The 22,430-nt window shown below is 37.9% G+C and overlaps 1 protein-coding gene and 1 pseudogene across 5 annotated transcripts in view; one reads left to right on the top strand and one right to left on the bottom strand.

The window, feature by feature from the left end:
• The first annotated feature begins 723 nt into the window (after positions 1-723).
• LOC143686858 (protein transport protein Sec24A pseudogene) lies at positions 724-3,017 on the top strand (annotated as a pseudogene).
• A 12,753-nt stretch (positions 3,018-15,770) lies between these two features.
• FZD6 (frizzled class receptor 6) overlaps positions 15,771-22,430 on the bottom strand; it is a 66,900-nt gene continuing 60,240 nt past the window's right edge. For all 5 annotated transcript variants that reach the window (XM_077167412.1, XM_077167413.1, XM_077167414.1 and 2 more), the window contains 3 exons: positions 21,113-21,261; positions 17,720-18,148; positions 15,771-17,172 (listed from right to left, as the gene is read on the bottom strand). In XM_077167412.1, the coding sequence (XP_077023527.1) occupies positions 17,004-17,172; positions 17,720-18,148; positions 21,113-21,261 (747 nt within the window). In that variant the 3' untranslated portion in view covers positions 15,771-17,003. The remainder of the gene's footprint in view (positions 17,173-17,719; positions 18,149-21,112; positions 21,262-22,430) is intronic.

The raw sequence follows: 22,430 nt of genomic DNA, 5'->3' as shown, positions 1-22,430 counted from the left end.
CCACGGCTTCTACTCCAATGACAACTTCACTCCTTAGTGAACATGTTCCTCGAATGCCACCACCTACTTCTCAGATCCCGGCTACGACACCAGTGCCTTCTGGTAGCTTTCTTCCTGGAGTCAACCTGCCACCACCTTTGAATTGGCAATATAACTATCCACCTATGGGATCACAGACAAACCATTGTCCTCATGCATCATCCCAATCAACTGTATCTGAGAAAACAAATTTAACAAATTATCAACATGTTTCTAGCTGGAGATCCTTCATTTCAAAACAGCTACTTAAAATCAGATTCTACATCCTTCTTAGTGAATTCACCTGCTTCTACTTTTCAACCAGGAACTCCTCTTGGGCCCCCCTCCAATTAAAGGCCCACCTCCAGCGAGGGCCCTCATTCCCAAGAAATCCTCCCATTAATGAGATAGCCCTCATTTAATTCAGCTATCAGTCAAGAAGGTGGTACATCAAATACCAGGAATGAGTCTTTGGTGGTCCACAATAGTTATGATGAAATTGAAGGTTGTGGCTTCTTGGCGACATCACAGCTTACTAATAAGAATCCCAAAATGGGCCAAACTGGTGGCTATTCGTATCCTTCTTTTCTACCTGGTTATTAGAACACACCACTACCTTGGAATGCCACCCTATTCTTGAATTACCCAAGTGGGCTGCTGGCCTTTAATCAGACTCCCTTTGGTGCTAATCATTTAACTGAAAGCATGCATGGATTAAGCCTACATCCAAAGGGTCTAAGAGTTATCAATTCTCTTCAAGAAAAAGACGTGCTTGCAACAACACCTCTGCAGCCTCTGATTTCAAATTTGCATGAAGACATCCAGAAACTTAACTGTCACCCAGAGTGATTTTGATGCACACTGACTAGCAGTCTTCAGACTCAGGCATTACTGAATCGAGCCAAACTTCCTTTGGGGCTGCTACTTCATCCTTTCAAAGACCTAGTGCAACTGCCTGTGGTTACCTCCAGTACAATTGTGTCTGTTCGTACTGGATGCACATCAACCATTTTGTGAGCTTTCTAGGTAAAAGGAGATGGAAGTGTAACTTATGTTACTGAGTCAATGATGTTCCTGAAGAATTCATGTACGACCCTCTGACCAGAGTTTATGTAGAGCCTCATAGAAGACCTGAAATTCTACTATTGAGTTTATGGCTTCTTCAGAATACACATTATGACCACCTCAACCTCTAGTATAGATATTTTTACTTGCTGTATCTCACAATGCAGTTGAAACTGGATACTTGAATTTAGTTTGCCAGAGTTTTTTAGACAGTCTAGGTTTGCTTCCTGGCAATATGAGAACAAAAATTGGCTTCATGACATTTGACAGTACCATCCATTTCTAAACTCTTCAAGAAGGCCTCTTTCAACTTTAGATGCTGATGGTTTCAGATATTGAAGATGTTTTTATACTTATGTCAGAGAACTCATTAGTACATTTAAATGAAAGTAAAGAGCTTATCCAAGATTTACTGAAAACACTGCCACAAATGTTTACCAAGACTCTGGAGACCCAGAGTGCTTTGACCCTGCACTTCAGGGTGCCTTATTTAAGTTGATGTCCCCAGTTGGTGGTTGAATATCTGTCTTTCAAATACAGCTCCCAAATCTTGGAGCTCAAGAAGAGACAACCAAAGGTCCTCTGCTAAGAAAATACACTTGATCCTATCCACTGACTTCTATAAGAAATTAGCTTTGGACTGTTCTGATCAGCAGGTAGTTTTTATTACCTAGCAGTGCGGATTTATTCCTTCTCAGTGGATAGTATTCTGATTTGGCTTCTCTGGGTTGTATTTCTCAGTATTCAGCAGGTAGTGTCTATTACTATCCCTTTTACCACCACCAGCACAACCCAGTCTAAGTATAGAAGTTATAGAAAGAACTACATAGATAACTCACACAGAAGATTGGTTTTGAGGCAGTCATGAGGATTCAACGCACCAAAGGTCTTTTGGTTCATACTTGCCCTGAGAACTTCTTAGTTTGGTCAACAGACTTATTGTCTTTGCCCAACGTAAACCCAGAAGCTAGGTATGCAGTATAGATATCGCTAGAAGAGAATCTGACACTCAGTTTCTTTTCAGTCAGCACTCTTGTATACTTCCAGAAAAGGTGAGCAAAGAATGTGTCCATACATTGTGTTTGCCAGTAGTTTCAACTCTGAATGAAGTCTTTCTCGGAGCTGATGTTCAAGCAATTTTAGATGATTAGCAAATACAGCTATTGACACTTGTATTACTGCCAGTCTGAGTGATGCAAGATGCCCTGTTGAATGCCATCATAGACTCTCTTTCAGCTTATTGTTCTTTAGTCCTAAGTAACCAGCAGCCTGAACTCATGGTTCCTTTTCCTTGCAGCTTTTCTCTACTCTTTGTGTTGGTTCACCTTAAACAGAAATCATTCCGGACTGGGACAAATGCACATCTAGATGAATGAATTTTTGCTATGTGTCAAGTGAAAAATCAACCTCTGGTTTACGTTGCTCACAACTCATCCCAGTTTGTATAGAGTTGACAATCTCTCAAATGAGGGAGCACTCAGTATCAATGATAGAACCATAGCTCAGCCCCCTATTCTTCAGCTTTTGGTGGAGAAGCTGAGCAGGGATGGAGCTTTCCTCATGGATGCAGGCTTTGTAATGATGCTTTGGGCTGGAAAAAATTATGGACAGAATTTTCTTAACCATGTTCTAAGAGTTCAAAACTATACGTCAATTCCACAGACTATGACAGACCTTCTAGAACTTGATACTCCAGAATCTACCAGAATGTATAGAACAATATACTCCAGAATGTATAGAACAATACATTCATTTTTTTGCTTGGAGAACAGAGACCATTTTTCCCAATACTCTGTGTATTAAGGGAGGAGAGTCCAGTAAAAGCAAACTTTCTTCAAAACATGGTAGAAGACAGAACAGAATCTGCATTATCATATTATGAAATCTCACATATACAGCAGCAAGCAAACAAATGTGGAAGTGAAGAAACTTGACTTAATTATTATTTTGTTTTACTTTTTTTTACTGTTTAATGATGAGAGCAGCAGAGACATGAAAGCTGCAGAGTCCATCAGTCAGTGACATTTGAAGATGAAGGCAAATGCCCCTGGGGGAGCTTCATGAAGCAAGAGGCTGGGAGAGGAAGCTAGCAGATGTCACCATGTTTGCCATGTGCCTTTCCAGTTGAGAGAGAAACCCTGAACTTCATCAGCCTTTATTGAGTGAAGGTAACCTCTTTTGGTGCCTTAATTTGGACATTTTTATAGACTTGCTTTAGTTGGGACATTCTCATGGCCTTAGAACTGTAAACTTGCAACTTAATAAATTCCCCCTTATATAAGACATGCAATTTCTGGTATATTGCATTCCGGCATCTAGCAAACTAGAACACTATATGTAAAAGATCCTGAGAAATCTAGAGCAAAGCTACTAAAGCTAATAAATGAGTATGGCAAAGTGGTGGGATACAAGATCAACATCCCCAAATCAGCAGTGTTTCTATATGCTGGTAATGAGTAATCTGAGGAGGAAATCAAGAAGAAAATTCCATTTACAATACAAACCAAAAGAATCAAATATCTAGGAATGAATTTAACTAAGGAGACAAAAGACCTATACACAGAAAACTACAAGAAATTGCTAAAAGAAATCATGGAAGACCTAAATAAATGGAAAGGCATACTAGGTTCATGTATTGAAAGACTAGATAGAATTAAGATGTCAATTCTACCCGAATTGATTTATTGATTCAATACAATACCAACTAAAATCCCAAAAGCTTATTTTGCAGAAATAGAAAAACTAATAACTAAATTTATTTGGAAGGGAAGAGTGCCCCAAATAGCTCAAAATATTTTCAGAAAGAAAAATGAAATGGGAGGTCTCACACTTTCTGACTTAAAAGCATATTATAAAGCTACGGTGGTCAAAACAGCATGGTACTGGAATAAAGATAGATATACTAACCAATGGATTAGAATAAAGTATTTGGAAATGGAACCTCTCATCTATGGACAATTGATCTTTGATAAGGCAATCAAGCCAACCCACCTGGGACAGAGTAGCCTCTTCAATAAATGGTGTTTGGAGAACTGGATATCCATATTCGAAAGAATGAAAGAGGATCCATATCTCTTAACCTATATAAAAATTAACTCAAAATGGATCAAGGACCTAAACATTAGAGCTAAGACCATGAAACTTTTAGAAGAAAATGTAGAGAAATATCTTAGAAATCTTGGAATAGGAGGCAGTTTCCTAGACCTTATATCAAAAGCACAGGCATTGAAAAAAGAAATAGATAAATGGAAATTCCTCAAAATTAAACACTTTTATGCATCAAAGAACTTTGTCAGGATTGGAAAAGGGCAGCCTACACAATGGAAGACAATATTTTGAAACCAAATATCAGATAAGGGTTTAGTATCCAGAATATATAAAGAGATTCTACAACTTACCAACAAAAAGACAATCCAATTAAAAGATGGGCAAAACACAAGAGCAGACATTTCTCAGAAGAAGAAATACAAATGGTTAAAAGGCACATGAAAAGATGCTCGGCTCCCCTTGCTATTAGGGAGATGAAAATCAAAACCACAATGAGATATCATCTCACACCCACTAGAATGGCCATGATAAAAAAAAAAAAGCAGAAAATGACAAGTGCTGGAGAGGATGTGGAGAGAGAGGCACACTTATCCACTGTTGGCGGGAATATAAGATAGTACAATTACTCGGGAAGGCAGTTGGGCAGTTCCTCAGTAGAACTGCCATATGATCCAGCAAACCCATTACTAGGGTATATATTCAGAGGAAGTAAAGAAGACAGTTTCACACAGATGTTTATAGCAGCATTATAACAATTGCCAAGGGGTGGAAAGAGCCCAAATATCCATCAACAGAAGAGTGGCTAAACAATCTGTGATATATAGATACAATGGAATACTACACAGCTGTAAAACAGAATGAAGTCAAGAGGTATGTAACAACATGGATGAATTTTGAAGATATTATACTGAGTGAAATTAACCAGAAGCAAAAGACAATTACTATGTGATCTCACCAATATGAACTAATATTAATAAGTAAACTTTGAGAGTTAAAGTTAAGGATACAGGTTATCAGAAGATAGAGGGTTGAGATTGGGCATTTGAGGCTGAAAGAGTATAGATTGTGCAACAGAACTGTTCTACTTTGCAAGATGCCAGAATACTGTGATACCAGAAATGAAACACCTTTTAAAAAGGGGAATTTAATAAGTTGCAAGTTTACAGTTCTAAGGCCATGAAAATGTCCCAATTAAAGCAAGTCTATAAAAATGTCCAAATAAAGGCACCAACAAGAGGTTACCTTCACTCAAGAAAGGCCGATGAAGTTCACGATTTCTCTCTCAATTGGAAAGGCACATGGTACACCTGATGACATTTGCTAGCTTTCTCTCCAGCTTCTTCTTACATGAAGCTTTCCCCAGGGGCATGTTCCTTCTTCATCTCCTAAGGTCTCTGGCCACATGAGCTCTTGTGGTTCTTGTGGCTCTGAGGCTTTCTCCAAAATGTTTCCTCTTTTAAAGAATTCCAGTAAACTAATCAAGACCCACCTGGAATGGGTGGAGTCACATCTCCTTCAAATCAGAGGTTAATATCCACAACTGGGTGTGTCACATCTCTTTGGAGATAATCTAATCACATTTCCAACCTGCAGTACTGAATAGGAATTAAAAGAAATGGCTGCTTCCACAAGATGGGTCAAGGATTAAAACATGGCTTTTTTAGGCACCTAATCCTTTCAAACCGGCACAAGGACTGATTGTAAAAATTCAGAAATGGATAGTACTACCTGATGGCAGCACAATAAGGTAAGCACACTGAATGATGCTGAATGGAGTATGATTGAGGGAGAAGGGTTGGGAGCATGTATGAAACCAGGAGGAAAGATGGAGAACAAAACTGAGACAGCATAACTTAGAAATGCCTAGAGTGGACAATCATGGTGATCAAATGTACAAATATAAAAACATTTTTGCATGAGGGAGAATAAATGAATGTCAATATTGCAAGGGGTTGAGAATGGATGGTATAGAAGAAAAGGTACATCAATACAAGCTAGGGTCTATAGTCAACAGTATCATTGTAATATGCTTCCACTGAATGTAACAAAAGCATTATGCCAAAACTAAAGGTCAACAAGTTGGGGGGGGGGGTGCATGGGGATGGGGTTTAGATTCTATGTGGAAGTAAAGGAAATATCTTCATATAGATTATCGTGGCAAAGACATGTCTATTAGGCTGGATTGTATGATGTATGAATAAAATTAATTAAAAATAAACAGAGAAACAAGTGCTAGAGAAAATGTGGAGAAAGAGATGTACCTATTCACTGTTGGTAGGGAATCGGAGAGGTACAGCCCCTCCAGAGTGCAGTATCGTGGTTCCACAGGAGGCTAGGGGTTGCTAGGTATATACCTGGAGGAACTGAGAGTGAGGACACAAATGGACATTTGCACACTGGTGTTTACAGTGGCATTGTTCGCTATTCTACAATCCACAATGGATGGAGGTGGTCTAAGGGTACATTGACTGAGGATGAAAGGGGGAAGGGTAGTGCTTATATACAATGGACTACTGAGCAGCTGCAAGAAGGAATGAAGTTGTGAGGCATTCAACTATGTGAATGAACCTCAAAGACAGTATGTTAAATAAAATGTCAGAAACAAAAAAGACAAATATCATGCCTCACTCATATGGATTAACTATAATATATAAACTCAGATAATTGAAGTTGAGAGCATGGGTTATCAGGTTGGGGACTGTGCTGGTTTTAATCTGTTATGTACCCAAGAAAAGCTATGTCCTTTAATCCTCATTCAGTATTGCTGGGTAAAATCTTTTTTATTGTTTCCATGGAGACGTGACTCACCCAATTGTGGGTGGTAACTTTTGATTAATGCTTTCCATGGAGATGTATCTCAACCCTTTCAAAGTGGGGGTGCTTACTGGAGCCCTTTAAGAGGGAACCATTTTTAGAAAAGGCTTTCGAGCCCACACAGCCAGAGACCTTTGGAGATGAAGAAGGAAAATACCTCCTGGGGAGCTTCATGAAACAACAAGCCTAGATAGAAAGCTGGCAGATGTCGCCATGTTCACCATGTGCCTTTCCAGTTGAGAGAGAAACCCTGAATGTCGTTGTCCCTCTTGAACCAAGATATCGTTCCCTGGAGGCCTTATATTGGACTTTTCTATAGCCTTGCTTTAATTTGGACATTTTTATGGCCTTAGAACATGTAAACTTGCAACTTAATAAATTATCCTTTTAAAAAGCCATTCCGTTTCTGGCATATCACATTCCGGCAGCTTGTAAACTAGAACAGGGCCAATTGTAAAGTCTCCTAGATTATGAACTCTTACAGAAGTCACATATATTCAGGAGTTGTAACTGGTATTTCCAAATTCTGAAGTACTGAGCTATTTGTATATTACCTGGTCATTCCCTGAAACTTCAGGTGTTTATGTGACACCTGAGACTCAGAGCTTGAGCACTGAAGCTATGAAAGTCAGCATTACCCCATATAGCAACTGTTTAAAAAGCTGAAAAAGTGATCAGACTTTGTCTGGAGATATGAGTGAAGCTGATCTGGATAGGACTAAGGTAATTCAGAATACTGGATAAAGGATGAAATGACCCATATATACAAACTTCACATATACAGACTTCAACCTCTGTGTGAGAACAAAGGGAGAGAAATTTATCTCGTGCATAATTTATATTTTGGGTAGCATATTATCTAATTTAACTGCTATGGTCAGTTTACTTGAACACCGTAATTATATGGAATCTTGAATACGGAGTGAGATCATGGTGGTTTGTACAGCTTAATGTGATACCCTGTTATATCCCAGAGTAATTTGGGCAAAGAATAAAAAAGTATTTGCAAAGCCTCCTCGGGGGATTGGGGAGAAAGGAGAAAATATTCACCTTCCCCATTTGGGGAATTCCTGATGTTCTCACAAGCAGTGGGGACAACAAATTCAATAGGCTGAGCCGTCAATCTTCACCCTCACCTGGATGAAGCTTATTCATGCAAAGGGAAAGCTAAGCCTACTGATTATTATGCCTAAGAGTCACACCCAGAGAACCTCTTTTGTTGCTAGATGTGGCTTCTCACTTAAGCCAACGTGGCAGCTGAACTCACTGCCGTCCCTGCTATGTGTGACATGACTCCCAGGGGTGTAAATCTCCCTGTTAATGGGACCTGACTCCCAGGGATGAGCTGGGACCCGGCATCATGAGAATGAGAAAGCCTTCTTGACCAAAAGGGGGAAGAGAGAATTGAGACAAAGTTTCAGTGGCTGAGAGATTTCAGAGTTGAGAGGTTATCCTGGAGATTATTCTTATGTGTTATATAGATACCTCTTTTTGGTTTATGGTGTATTGGAGTGGCTAGAGGGAAGTATCTGAAACTGTTGAGTTGTGTTCTAGTAACCTTAATTGTTGAAGACTGTATCATTCCATAGCTTTTATAATGTGGCTGTGTGGTTGTAAAAACCTTGTATCTGATGCTCCTTTTATCTAGGGTGTGGATGGATGAGTGAAGAAAAAAAAAAAAGGATGAAAATAAAAGGGGAGATAAAGGGTAAAAATTGAGTAGATTGAAACACTGTGGGTCAGTGAGTGGGTGGTTAAGGGTCATGGGATGTATGAGGTTATTTTTTTCTTATTTCTTTTTCTGGAGTGATGAAAATATTCTAAAAATGATTATGGTGAAGAACACACAATTATGTGATGATATTTCAAGCCATTCATTGTATGATATGATTGGACTGTACATGCATAGCTATTTCTCAATAAAAATATTGAAAATAAATGGCTCAGTCATAACTTATATTGATATATGTTAATAACAAACATCAACTAAGGACTTAAACTGAAAAATAACTACATTGGGAAGATAAAAGCGGGGAATGTAAGTAGAGGAGGTGTGGAATATTTGTCTTCATATAGCATTATAGGATATCAAATAATAGGTGAAGAAATATGAGTATAAGCATATTATTTCAAAATATAAGATTATATATCAGAAAGAAACTGCCTAAGGCTGAGAATAGTTGCTCCTGAGGTGTAGTCCTGGGAGTAAGTGCGAGTGGCTCAGGGAGCTGCTCTATTTTATGTGCATTTAGGATTATTTTCTAACTGTATACAGATATAGAATTAGTAAATTTTAAAATCAACCTTCCTACATATTAGTACCTTAAAATACAATACAAGCTCATTTTTAATATATGTATTTAATACTATTACAGTTTTTTAAATATCTGTAGGGCAGGAGGGGAAGAGAAAGTGTGCTAAAAAATGCTAAAGTTTAGAGGGAATGATAAATAGGGTGGATAATAGGAAATAAATTAAAATATAAAAAACAAATGTGAGCTTAACCTATCAGGTTATTAAAATCTACAATAAAGGTAAAATAATGAAAATAAAGTATTGATAGTATAAGAATCATCAAATGAAGAATATAAAACTTGATCTACCCATGTACTTCCCAAAACAAACAAACAAGTAAACAAGGAAAAAAAATTCAACAAATGGTGCTGCAATAATGGGATACTCACATGGAAAAAGAATGAAATGTGACCCCCCACTGTGCTGGTTTGAAAGGATATATGTCCCCTATGAAAGTCATGTTTTAATCTAAATCCCATTTTGTAAAGGCAGAATAATCCCTATTCAATACTGTATGTAATTAGATCATCTCCCTGGAGATGTAACCCAATCAAGAGTGGCTGTTAAACTGGATTAGGTGATGACATGCCTTAACCCATTTGGGTGGGTCTTGAGAGGTTTCTGGAGTCCTATAAAAGAGGAAACATTATGGAGAATGAAGAAGATTCAGAGAGAGCAGAGCAGAATGACATAGCCACGAGAAGCAGAGTCCACCAGCCAGCGACCTTTGGAGATGAAGAAGGAAAATGCCTCCTGGGGAGCTTCATGAAACAGGAAGCCAGGAGAAGAAACTGGCAGATGATGCTGTATTTGCCATGTGTCCTTCCAGATGAGAGAGAGACTCTTACTGTGTTTGCCATGTGCCTTCTCACTTGAGAGAGAAACCCTGAACTTCATCGGCCTTCTTGAACCAAGGTGTCTTTCCCTGGATGCCTTTGATTGGACATTTCTATAGACTTGTTTTAACTGGGACATTTTCTCGGCCTTAGAACTGTAAACTAGCAACTTATTAAATTCCCCTTTTAAAAAGCCATTCTGTTTCTGGCATATTGCATTCCAGCAGCTAGCAAACTAGAACAGTGTCTAATGAGAAATCAGTACTAAAGCCTTATTTGGCTTCCCTTGTATGTCGTGAATTGCTTTTCTTTTGCTGCTTTCAGAATTTTTCCTTCTCTTTGGCATTGGCAGTCTGATTATTGTGTGTCTTGGAGTGGGTCTGTTTGGATTTAATCTGTTTGGAGTATGCTGGGCTTCTTGGACTTGAATATTTATGTCTTTTATAAGCATTGGGGAATTTTCAGCCATTAGTTTTTCAAATTTTCTTCCTGGTCCTTTTCCCTTTTCTTCTACTGGGACACCTGTGATGCATATGTTTGTGAGCTTCATCTTGTCAGTTGATTCCCTGCTCGAATTTTTCTATTTTTTCTTCATTTGTTCTTTTGTCTTTTAAAATTTTAATTCATTTGTTCTATCTTCTAGCTCTGATACTTTTGTTCTTCAAATCTGCTGTTGTTTGTCTGTAGTATAAAAAATATATATATTTTGGCATGGGCAGGCTCTGGGTGGTGAACCTGGGTTTCTGACATGGCAGGTGAGGATTCTGCCACTGTGCCACCATTGCCCTGTCTGTAGTATATTTTAAATGTCATCTACAGTGTCTATTATTTCCATAATGTCTGTTATTCTTCTATGTATTCTTTCAAATTCTTCTTTATGTTCACCTAGTATCTTCTTAATACCCTTTATCTCTTTAACCATCGCGTTGAACTTGTTTAGGAGATTTGTCTGCACATCTTTGATTAGCTGTTCCAGATTCTGCCTCCTCCAACTTTTAAAAGTTGTTCCTTTGATTGGGCCATACCTTCCTGTTTTTAGTATGCTTTGTGATTTTTTGCTGGTATCTGGTCATCTGATTACCTTGATGAATCTGTTCTGAAGGCTGTTTCTCGCTCTTGTTTAGGATTTAGTTGTTGCATGGGTTTGTATTAGGGCACTGCTTTGACTGTTGGATTGTCAGTATTTCCCAGTCAAAACACAGCCGGGTATCTTTGTAGAGGGTGTAGATAGCTTCATTGAGCCTGCGATGGGTACTGGAAAGACTCCAAAACGTCCTTATTTCCCATGCACTTTCCAGCCTGTCCAGAAGATGGCGCTCTTCGGTTATGCATGCTTCTAAAGTTATTTAAATGGTGGCACTCAGCAGTATCTGAAACTGAAATTCAGGAATTCCATTTTCTCATTTTCCAGGCCTATGAGTGGGTCACTATTGGGCCGTCCCCATCTGTACTTGGGATGGAGAACTTCCGTGGCCATCACAGCCCATTGCCTTCTCCAGGCAAGGGTGGGGGATGGGTGCCAGGAGTCATGGGCGAAATTACAGCCTTTGCCCAAGTTTTTCAGTCTCTTTGTCCTACACTGACCTGGGCGTTGAAATGTCTTCCCCTGTCCCCCAGGTCCCTAAACAGTTGATTCGGACAGTTTCTGCCTGACAACTTGCTACTTTGTGGAAAGAAGTAGGTTCTACCTTTCCCTTCCTAATCCTCCATTTGGTACCTCTCCTTGGGGCTCTTTGATATTCAGCCCACCTGTGATTGTGTCCTACCCTGGATGTGGACTTCAGTCTCTGTGTCTGGATGTACATGGGGTTCTATGTCACTGCCGTGTAAGTTTTTATAGTCTGTGTCCCAAGGGGGAAGTGGGAGGGATTCTGGCCACTGCCTATTGGCACTTCCAAGCTGCATGGGATGGAGTGAGGGGGAGAAGGGAGGGGCCACCTATTGGGATGGAAGTTTCCTACCTAAGATTTTTCTCTTTCTTTGATTTACCATTTCTGGGATCCTTCACCAGAGTTCTAAGCATGTGATATTTGTCCCTTTTCCCGCCCGAATCTCTAGGGAGAGTTTTTCAGTGGATGTCTTACATCGCCATTGATGTCATCTTAGAAGCCCATTTCTTTGAGCTATCAGTCCTTAGACTTCTCTCGGCTTACAGTTTTTCAGCCTTTTCTTGTTTTTGATGACCATGACAGTTTTGAGGTATCCTAGTGCCCTCCGTTGGGATTTGTCTGATGTTTTTCTCATGACTAGACCAGGTTTTAGGGAGTAAGATCAGAAGTAAAGTGCCATTCTCATCGCATCATATCAAGAGTTTATACTATCAACATGACTCACCATTGTTGGTGCTGACCTTCATCATCTGGCTGAGGTGTTGTCAGATTTCTCCACTGTAAAGTTACTCGTCTGGTCCCCTCTCCCTACTGTACTCTTTGGAAGGGAATCACTGCACTGCCAACACTTAAGGACTGGGGACTGACATTCCACCACGAGGGTGGACTATCTCTATATATTATTTGGAATTCTATCATTTGTATAAAATCAGTATGGACTTATTAATATTTATTTTATATTTTGAGTTATCATCAAATAATACCTTATTTTGTTTTTGTTGCTCAAATTGTTCTGGTTTTGGGAACTCTTTCAGTTGGCTATCCCTCTCTGACATACTGCCATTAATGTACCTTTTCATCTGTATCAATAGTAAACTAAAGTTTATTTTGATGTCCCCAGCACTGACCCATTATCATATGTATCAGCCTAGTCTCGTCCCCTTGTTCATCTGTAAATTCCCACTTCAAAAGTAAGAGAACTGGCTCCCAAACCTGCTTCTCATTTATATAATTGTTCAGTTCCAGTATTCATGTATGAAAGTATCAGAATTGTTAATCCATGTCCCATGGGATAAAACTTTGTCAACAACAGTACAGTGCTTATGTAGATTTTTTTTTTCTTTTGCCTTCAGGTTTACAGATTCATTCGCAAGCTTCATAGGTCGGTAACTTTTTCCACCACCCACTTCGGTCAAGTTTTTTCATACCTATGTATGCTTTGGTAAAGTTTTTTTTATACATTTGTAGCACAGATTGTTTGGGTACATTCTATATTTCATCCTAGGATTCCTTCCACCTCCATAATTTTTAAAATTTGTGCACATTAAGGTTCACTGTTTGTGTGTGTGTGTGTGTGTGCACAGTTCAGAAATCAAACCCAGGTCTCCTGCATGGAAGGTGAGCATTCTAATACTGAACCACCTGTGCACCCCTGAAGTTCATTTTTTGTACTATGACCTTCAAAGGGTTTTGACAAATGCATGTCGTGCATGTAATGCATGTATTCACCCCTGCATCACATGAATAGTTTCATTGCAAAAATCCCCCATGCTTCCCACCCTTCCCCCCAAACTCACAGCAACCATTGATCTTGATTGTCTCTATACTTTTGCTATTTTCAGAATGTCAAAACAATTAGAATCATACAATAGTCTTTTCAGACAGGCTTCTCTCACTTAACCATATGCATTTAAGATGCATCCATTTCTTTTTATGGTGTGATAGCTCATTTCTTTTCATTGCTGAAAAGTGGTCCATTTTGTGAATGTACCACAGTTCATCCATTCATCTTCTGAAGGACATCTTGGTTCCTCCCAGCTTTTGGCTATTATTAAGGAAGCTACTATAAACATTATTTGTATGCAGGCTTTTTTGTGGACTAAACTTTCAAAGCATTTGGGTAAATACCTGGAAGTGTGATTACTGGAGTTGTATGGTGAGACCACATTTAGCTTTGTAAGAAACTGCCAACCACCTCCAAAATGTCTAGTACCATTTTTTATTATTACATTTATTGTTTCCTTCCTTATTTGTGAAAAACAACATACATACAAGAGTTATAAATTTCAAAAAAGCTATAAATTTCAAGCACAGCACCACAATTAGTTGTAGAACAGACTTCAGAATTTGACAAGGGTTACAATTCCACAATTTTAGGTTCTTACTTCTAGCTGCTCTAAAATACTGGAGACTAAAAGAGATATCAATTTAATGATTCAGCATTCATATTCATTTGTTAAAGCCTACCTTCTCTGTATAACTCCACCATCACCTTTGATCTTCCCATCCCTCTCTTTGGGCTATGGCAATTCTCAATTTTTGATATTGGAAGGGTCTGACACTAAACTGAGGTGGGAAGATTGAACTATCTGATGTTCTGGAGAGGCTGGGCTAGTTTTCAGGACTTACCTGGACCAGGGACCCATCTGGAGGTTGTAGGTTTCTGGGAAGTTACTCTAGTGCCTGGAACCCCATGGGATCGTATATATTGCCCTAGGTGTTCTTTAGGATTGGTTGGAATGGTCCTGGTTGGAGGTTGGCAGGTTATGTAGGTAGCAAGGTCTAGCTGAAGCTTGCATAAGAGCAACCTCCAGAGTGGTCTCTCAATCCTATTTGAACTCTCTTTGCCACTGATACTGTATTAATTGCACTTCTTTTCCCCCTTTTGGTCAGGATGTAATTGTTGATCCCACAGTGCCAGGTCTAGATTCACTCCTGGAACTAATGTCCCAATGTAGGGGGCAGGGCAATGATTTCACTTGCGGAGTCGGACTTTGGGAGAGTGAGGCCACATCTGAGCAACAAAAGAGATCCTCCAGAAGTAACTTAAGAATGCCTATAGGTAGTTGAAGCTTCACTGCTACCTCGGCTGGTACCATTTTGCATTTTCTTCAGTAATAAATGAAAGTTCAGGTTGCTTCTCCAGAAGTTGGTACTGTCAGTTTTCTGGAATTTAACTATTCTGATAGGTATGTAGCTGTATCTCATTGTTGTCACTGCTGATATTTTTAACTGATATGAACTTTACAAATCTATGCCTGGTAATTCCAGGACTACCTGTGGTTCTTTCTTCTTGTCTGATGGTTATGCCGATTCTTGCACATCTTGTTCTTTTTGTATGCCTGATATGTTTGATTGTATGCCGGGTAAAAGTATTTGTAAAGTATGTAGAATAACATTTTTTTCTGCCAGAGAGGATTTTTATTTACTTCTGCATGGTTCCTGGGCATGTTACTAATCCAGAATTACATTAATCTAATTTCAGGGTTTGAGACTTTTCCCAGTAACTTGAAGCAGGGTTGCTTTACTTAACAGTTCACATTCACTCCTAGGATACATACCTTTGAGATCACAATTCTAAGTACAGGATTTGCCAAACTCTTTTCCTTTGTCCTCCAGATGTCTGAGGCTATTAAAAGCACTACTCAGCCTCTCAGCCACCTTTTCCAAGATCTTAGGCTGGCAATTCATTACTGTTGTTTTAATGTGTTATGGGAAGATATTGTTGTATCATCTGCATATTTTTGCTTTCTTTTTTGGGGAATATTTGTCCAAATTACCTAATTCACTATTAGTAGCAAAAGCAGAGTCTTGGGTTTCCTTTGCTTTTTCCCTTCCCCGTGTCTTTACTGGCTTTTAAAAGTTATGCTAAATATGGCTATATAACTTACACTTTGGGGAAGAGACTATGACAAATATAAAACAAGTCCTAATTGTCCTCTAATTTAAAAGAGAATTCTGGCTTATCAGTCCTGGAGACATTGAGCTGAGAAATTATACCACTCCCTGGGCCAGGACTATTCCCCCATTCACAGACAAAAATTCCACAGTCTCTAATACAAAGAAAATTTTATTACTGAAAAGATCACACAAAACATCAAGTTTTTATATACAAAGAGATACCTGTTTAAAAAGTGAAAAACTTAATATTTACATTTTCCATACAGTACATGATAATTTTCTTGATGTTTTAATAATGCTAATTAGAAAAAGCATCAGAAAACTTTATTACTGGGAAACAATTTTAAGATTTAAAATATCCTAAAATATGTTATAGAAAATATGTTTTGATCAGAGCTTACAATTTTTTTCCATTTCATTGGCACATTGTTACTAATACACTGTTGAATGTTCAGCAAAATCCCATATAATGGAGAAATTTTTCTAGTGTCTGAAAAGAAACTGCACAAAGTGTTTATGCTATTCAAAATGTTAAAAACATAAGTTACAGTATAAGCCACTGTAAATGCTCATTATACAATCTTGGGTGGTCAGAAACATTTTTAAAAAAAGGAAAATTGCACTTGGCTTAATTCATAAAAGAGTAACATTTCATCTACTAATCCTTCAGAACATTTTATTTTAAAAATGCAGAAGGGTGAGTGAGCAGCATGATACAATTAACATTGGATACCCTTTAAGTAAGCACCTTATTTCATTTGCATAATAGATCTGTGAAATTTCTACAATAATCAGAAATTGTAAAATTCACATAAAGTACAGTAAGTGTTTTAAAGTTGAATTCCTATTATACCTTTCCGTGTGTCACCTTTTTTTATATTATAAAAGAATATTTTCCAATTTTCTTGGAAATTCAGTGTAAAATCTATCCAAGTAATGCCAAAATAAGGTATCAGAATGATACTGTAATAATAATAGTAGGTTTTTTGAATAGGTTTTCCAAGATATCAAAAAAGTTCAATTACATATAAGCTTATTTCAAACATATAAAAAAGATACAAGGATATGTTTTAAATATTTCAAAGAATTATCTTGATATTTTATCATAAAAATGAAATAGCATAGTATATCTAAAACACTTTTACCTAGAATCTTCATAAATAGAAAAGGAAGATTCCTCCTAAGTCCCTCTTCCCACAAAATTTAAAAAGTATTAATAACCTGCACATTGCTGGTTTCTAGATATACTTGTTAAAGGCTTTATGTGAAATGAATCCTATTATTCTTAAAAAAAAATTTTTTTTCAGTGTAACAGCAGGGAATGAGCTTTAAGTGCAAAATAAGAACATAGCAGTGATCTTACAAGACAGTGCATTGGTGACCTCCAGTGTAATATGAATCCTGTTTGAAGTAATTTTCAAGTATCTGAATGACTGCCAGCACATTGCTCTTTTCTGATTCCTGAAATCGAGTGAACAAGCAATGATGTAGAACCCTTGAGGCTGCTTGGCTGTGAAGAACTGGGGTTTTGCAAACTGTTGCTCTGGCCTGGGCCAGTTTCTGTAAAATCACTTTTTGGACTTACCCTAGATAAAAGAAAAAAAAAATGTATACACAAAAACTAATACAATGTCAGATGCCCTTAAAATTGCTATCCATTTTTCATATGTTTTACCTCTAATCAGTGTCTACCACTGTCAGAAGATAATTAACTAAAACTCTTTATGTATACTCAAACTTCAAAATACAAATAATTTATTAACAAATACAATTTTTATTCACTTCAGATACTTCAAGTATCTGGGCTGAGAAGGAATATAATTAACTATGACAGGATTCCTGCCCTCAGTTTAGCATAATTTTACTGACTTCCCACCATGGATCAGATACTGTATAAGAAGATGAGAATACAAAGATGACTTGATTGGGAGTTAAAAAAAAAAAATTGGAGGTGGATTAAATATATCTAATTACAATCCAGATGCATAGAAGATGTTGTGAGAACACTGAGATGGTACAGGAGGCCTAGTTTGGGGTGAGGGGTGAAGTTAGGTAAGATTAACCTTGAGATCTTAAAGGAGTTAGCCGTCTGGCTAATTAGTGTTTAATTAGATTTAGAAAATTAAATCTTACCTTCCTTCACTCTGAACACTTTCAGATACACTGCTCTTATCATTCTGGTTGCCTCCCTTGCTCTTTCTGTCAGCCTGTTCCCCAGAGAATTTGGAGCTGGATGCTGCTGGAGAGGAAGGTTCACCACAGTCCTGTTCTCTTAATTTGGAGATGTTTCCTCCATCTGTTGTCACCTCTCTCGCTGATGTTTCTGGTGAGGTTTGGATTTCTGTCAAAGTTTCTTGTCCTAAGTAATCATGGTTAGTGATTGCTACAGCAGAAGTGCCATGATTTGCTGTAGCTCCCGTGCTGGTTCCCATGGATTTGGAAATGACCTTCAGTTTATGTGAACTTGGTTTATAGTGCTTCTTTTTGTGTTTAACTTTAGTATTGTGTTTTAAGAAAAACTCACATGATTCTTGTAGTACTCTTCGACTTTCACTGATTGGACTGTAAGAAAATTAAAGGAAAGGATTTACTTGATAAATTTTGTTACTGTAGGAGCCAAAAATCATACAATTATATCTCTTGCCAAAGATTCTTATGTAATAAATTTAGAAATTCTATATGATCTATTATTTATAAAATTTGGTATTTTAAATATTATGAGATTGTGTTAGTTAGATTCAGTTGTCAACTTGGCCAGGTGAGCATACCTAGTCTGGTTGCTGCGGACATAAGCCAATGGTATGTGAACCTCATCTGTTGCCAGTTACATCTGCAGTCAGCTAGGAGGCGTGTCTGCTGCAATGAGTGATGTTTGACTTAATTGGCTGGTGCTTAAATGAGAGATCGCAACATAGCACTGCGAAGCAGCTCGGCATTCCTCATCTCAGCACTAGCAGCTCAGCCCAGGCTTTTGAAGATGCAGAAAGAAGTCACCCCGGGGAAAGTTGTTGGAACCCAGGGGCCTGGAGACCATCAGAGGGACCAGCAGAGACCATCTTGTGCCTTCCACGCAAGAAAGAACCTCAGTGGAAAGTTAGCTGCCTTTCCTCTGAAGAACCAACAAAATAAATCCCCTTTTATTAAAAGCCAATCTGTCTCTGGTGTGTTGCATTCCGGCAGCTAGCAAACTAGAACAGATTTGGTACCGGAGAGTGGGGTGCTGCTGCGGTTTGCAAATGCCAGATACATTTGAATGGTGTTTTGGATGGCTTAAGGGGAAGATTTTGGAGGAACCGTGAAGAGAATGATGGAGAAGTCCTGGAGGGCTTGAAGAGACTGTTGGTGTAAATGAAACCACTGCCAATCTTGACAAAGGAGGACACAAAAGGGAGAGACTGGAGTTTGCAGAGTGAGAACCATGAAAGTTCGGGTCTGAAGCCAAGAAACCTCAGCCAGGAGAGTGGACCCACCTGTATGCGTGGAGAGGGTGAGTTTACCCTGAAGGGCAAGGATGAGTCTCCCCTCTCATTGCAGTGGAAGAGTTGTACAGCCTCAGGCCTTGGAAAAGGTGTAGCACGCTCCTTGGGGGACTGGGAGAGCTTGGCTGCCACCATGTGCAGGGGTTGAGCGTGTGCCCCAGAAATGGCAGAGAGCCCAGGGGTGCCCCTGATGCCTGGAGAGAGTGAGCCCAGAGGTGGTCTCCTCAATGTTCCCCGAGGTTGATTTGGAAAGAGGCGGGCCACTGCATAGCCCTTGGAAGGGTTGGGACTGCCACTTTCTAAAGCCGAAGGATAAATGACTTTCAGACTTTGAGATCCCACGGCACTTGCCCTGCAGGTTTTACATCTGTGTTCCAGTTTCTCCCTATGGAAATGACAATCTATATCCTGTGAATATCCTCCTTTGCATCTTGGCACCAGACAACTTGTTTTGAGATTCACAGGTCCACAGCAAGAGAATTTTTTACATCTGTGTAAGGTGATGCTTGAAGTTGCCAAGTTGACAGGGGTGGACATGTGTTAGATTCTGTTGTCAACTTGGCCAGGTGAGCATACCTAGTCTTGTTGCTGCAGACATAAGCCAATGGTATGTGAACCTCATCTGTTGCCAATTACATCTGCAGTCAGCTAGGAGGCGTGTCTGCTGCAGTGAGTGATGTTTGACTTAATTGGCTGGTGCTTAAATGAGAGATCGCAACATAGCACTGCGAAGCAGCTCGGCATTCCTCATCTCAGCACTAGCAGCTCAGCCCAGGCTTTTGAAGATGCAGAAAGAAGTCACCCCGGGGAAAGTTGTTGGAACCCAGGGGCCTGGAGACCATCAGAGGGACCAGCAGAGACCATCTTGTGCCTTCCACGCAAGAAAGAACCTCAGTGGAAAGTTAGCTGCCTTTCCTCTGAAGAACCAACAAAATAAATCCCCTTTTATTAAAAGCCAGTCCGTCTCTGGTGTATTGCATTCCAGCAGCTAGCAAACTAGAACAGAGATAAAAGGAGGCTTCCTATAAAGCAAAATCTTCTATGTATGTACTATCTGTTACTTTTGTCAGCTTAAAGAGTGGATTGGTAAGAAATTAACTAGATAAAAATCACATGAGGACAAGGAAACACAGCAGCATAAAGTGGGGGCACTATTTGTATGTCTATTTTGAAAAATATAACAGTAAATTACTTGCAGTCACATTCCTCAGCAAGACAACCAAAAGAGAAAAAATATTATAAATATAGCTAGTGGTTTTTGGTTAAATGTAATTAAATTATTCAATTTAATAAAATTAGAAAGTTACACTGAAGTCACTGTGGGTATGTAATTACAGGATAGACATAATTAATAGTATGTGCCAAAAAAATTAAACTCCAATTTAAATGCAATTCCTCAGACTTCAAAAAGTTATTTGTGAAAACTTCCTGTGATTCTGCAATTTGAACCACAAAAAAAGTTCATCAATCAAAGCAGTAGGGAATAGTTTTAAAAGGTCTACAGTACACTGTTGATAGCACATTTATTTATATATATATATGAAATAACTAAATTGAACTATTTATAAATGTAAATCTATTATACATTCTAGAAAATTCCATAAGTTTGAATTTTTACCACTTTAGGCAAGGCAAGTAAATGATACTTTAGGACAAAGCTGAGTGTGTAGTAGAATTCAAATGTAGTAAATAATGACCATAATCCATTGTTTATATTTGAGTCATACTTTATAAATATGCTTATATATATTTGATCTAATTTAATCCTCATTAACAGTGACAAAGATAAAACTATTAAAAATGTACCAAAATAAGCACGATAGCAGTAATGATATTGGATGCAAGTCATGGAAAGAATATGTACATTTTACAAATCTTTCATTCATATTTCAAATAGAATAGTATACATCAAACACTGGGAGGTGGCCATCAAATTCAAGGAAATGGTTGATACAATGAAACTCCAGTACAATGAATTTTTGAAACGTTCCTTGGTATTTGGTCTATTTATCTTACAACAATGACAGATAAGTGAATAAAGTCTTACTCTCTCTTGCGATTTCGTTTAAAAAATCCAGCCCATTCTGTGCATGTCTTTTTGCTTCCAACCCAGAAGACAGCAGAGATGCCAACAATTAATGTCATCAGATATTTTAGCATAAATAAAGCCAATTCCGGTCGAGCTTCTGTTTTTGCCTACAAAAATATATAGAGAAAAGCAATTTTCAGTGATACATTTAAAGTGCAGAGAAATGCCTCTAGATTCAATATAAAATTTGCAAAGTCTATTTTACTATAAAAGGTCTGAAATAACATTATATAATGACTAGTGCTTTAAGTGCAACACATTTTTCTGATGTTCTCAACTAACAAAGAACGATTAGCTGCATATCATAATATATAACTATCAAGGGAAAAATATTAGAATCTATTTATCTATTTACGAAGAATGTTCTAAATCTTGGCATGGCTTCCTGTTTTTTTGTTTGTTTGTTTTTTAACCAGTAGAGCAGCCTCTTACAATTGTAAAAATATCTTTCTCTAAATTCTTAACTATTTTTCATTATAATCACAACAGTACCATTAATATCTGTTATAAAATTTTGATTAGAGTAAAATAAATCACTGTCCCAAAAGTGTGAAAATGTGCAAATTTCATAAAAATGAAAAATACTTTTCCTTCAAGCAAAAATTTTCACATATTTTTTAAAAAGTTGCACAAATGTCAATACTATAAATTCTGTGTTACAGCCTGCATATTGCACTTAGTATTTCTTGGAGACCACTACAGATCAGTACAAATGAAGGCTTTCATTTTTTTTAAAGGTTGCCTAGTGTTCCATTGTGTGGATGAACTATAACTTTATCCCTCTTTAAGGATATTTTGGTTATTTCCATTCTATTGCCATTGCAAATAATATTGTAGTAACTATCTTTCTAGATACGTCATTCTTTGTGAGACTTGTCAATAAATTCCCAGAAATGGCAAAAAGGGTATGCACATTTTAAATCTAATGGATATTATCAAATTGCTCTCCAGAGGTTTGTAATAACCGAAACTCTCAGTAGCAAAGCCTGAGAATGTCTGTTTTGCCTATTTTTGCCACACATTCACAAACACAGAGGTTATTAAAATCTTTAAATGTTTGCCATGTCATAAATAGGAATTTAATTTTATTGTAATCTTACATTTCTCTTAATATTTTTTCACATATTTAAGAAAAGCCTTTGACTCTTTTTTAAGAACCCTCTTCATATTCTTTTTCCATTTTTATATCAAATTGTTGATTTCTTATTGATTGGCAGGAATTCTTCATATATTAATTAGACCTTCTGCTATGATGTGAATTGAAAATTTTCCCAGA

This window comes from Tamandua tetradactyla, chromosome 6, assembly GCF_023851605.1.
Source record: "Tamandua tetradactyla isolate mTamTet1 chromosome 6, mTamTet1.pri, whole genome shotgun sequence".
Lineage (NCBI taxonomy): Eukaryota > Metazoa > Chordata > Mammalia > Pilosa > Myrmecophagidae > Tamandua > Tamandua tetradactyla.
This window is presented reverse-complemented; position numbering and strand designations above follow the sequence as displayed.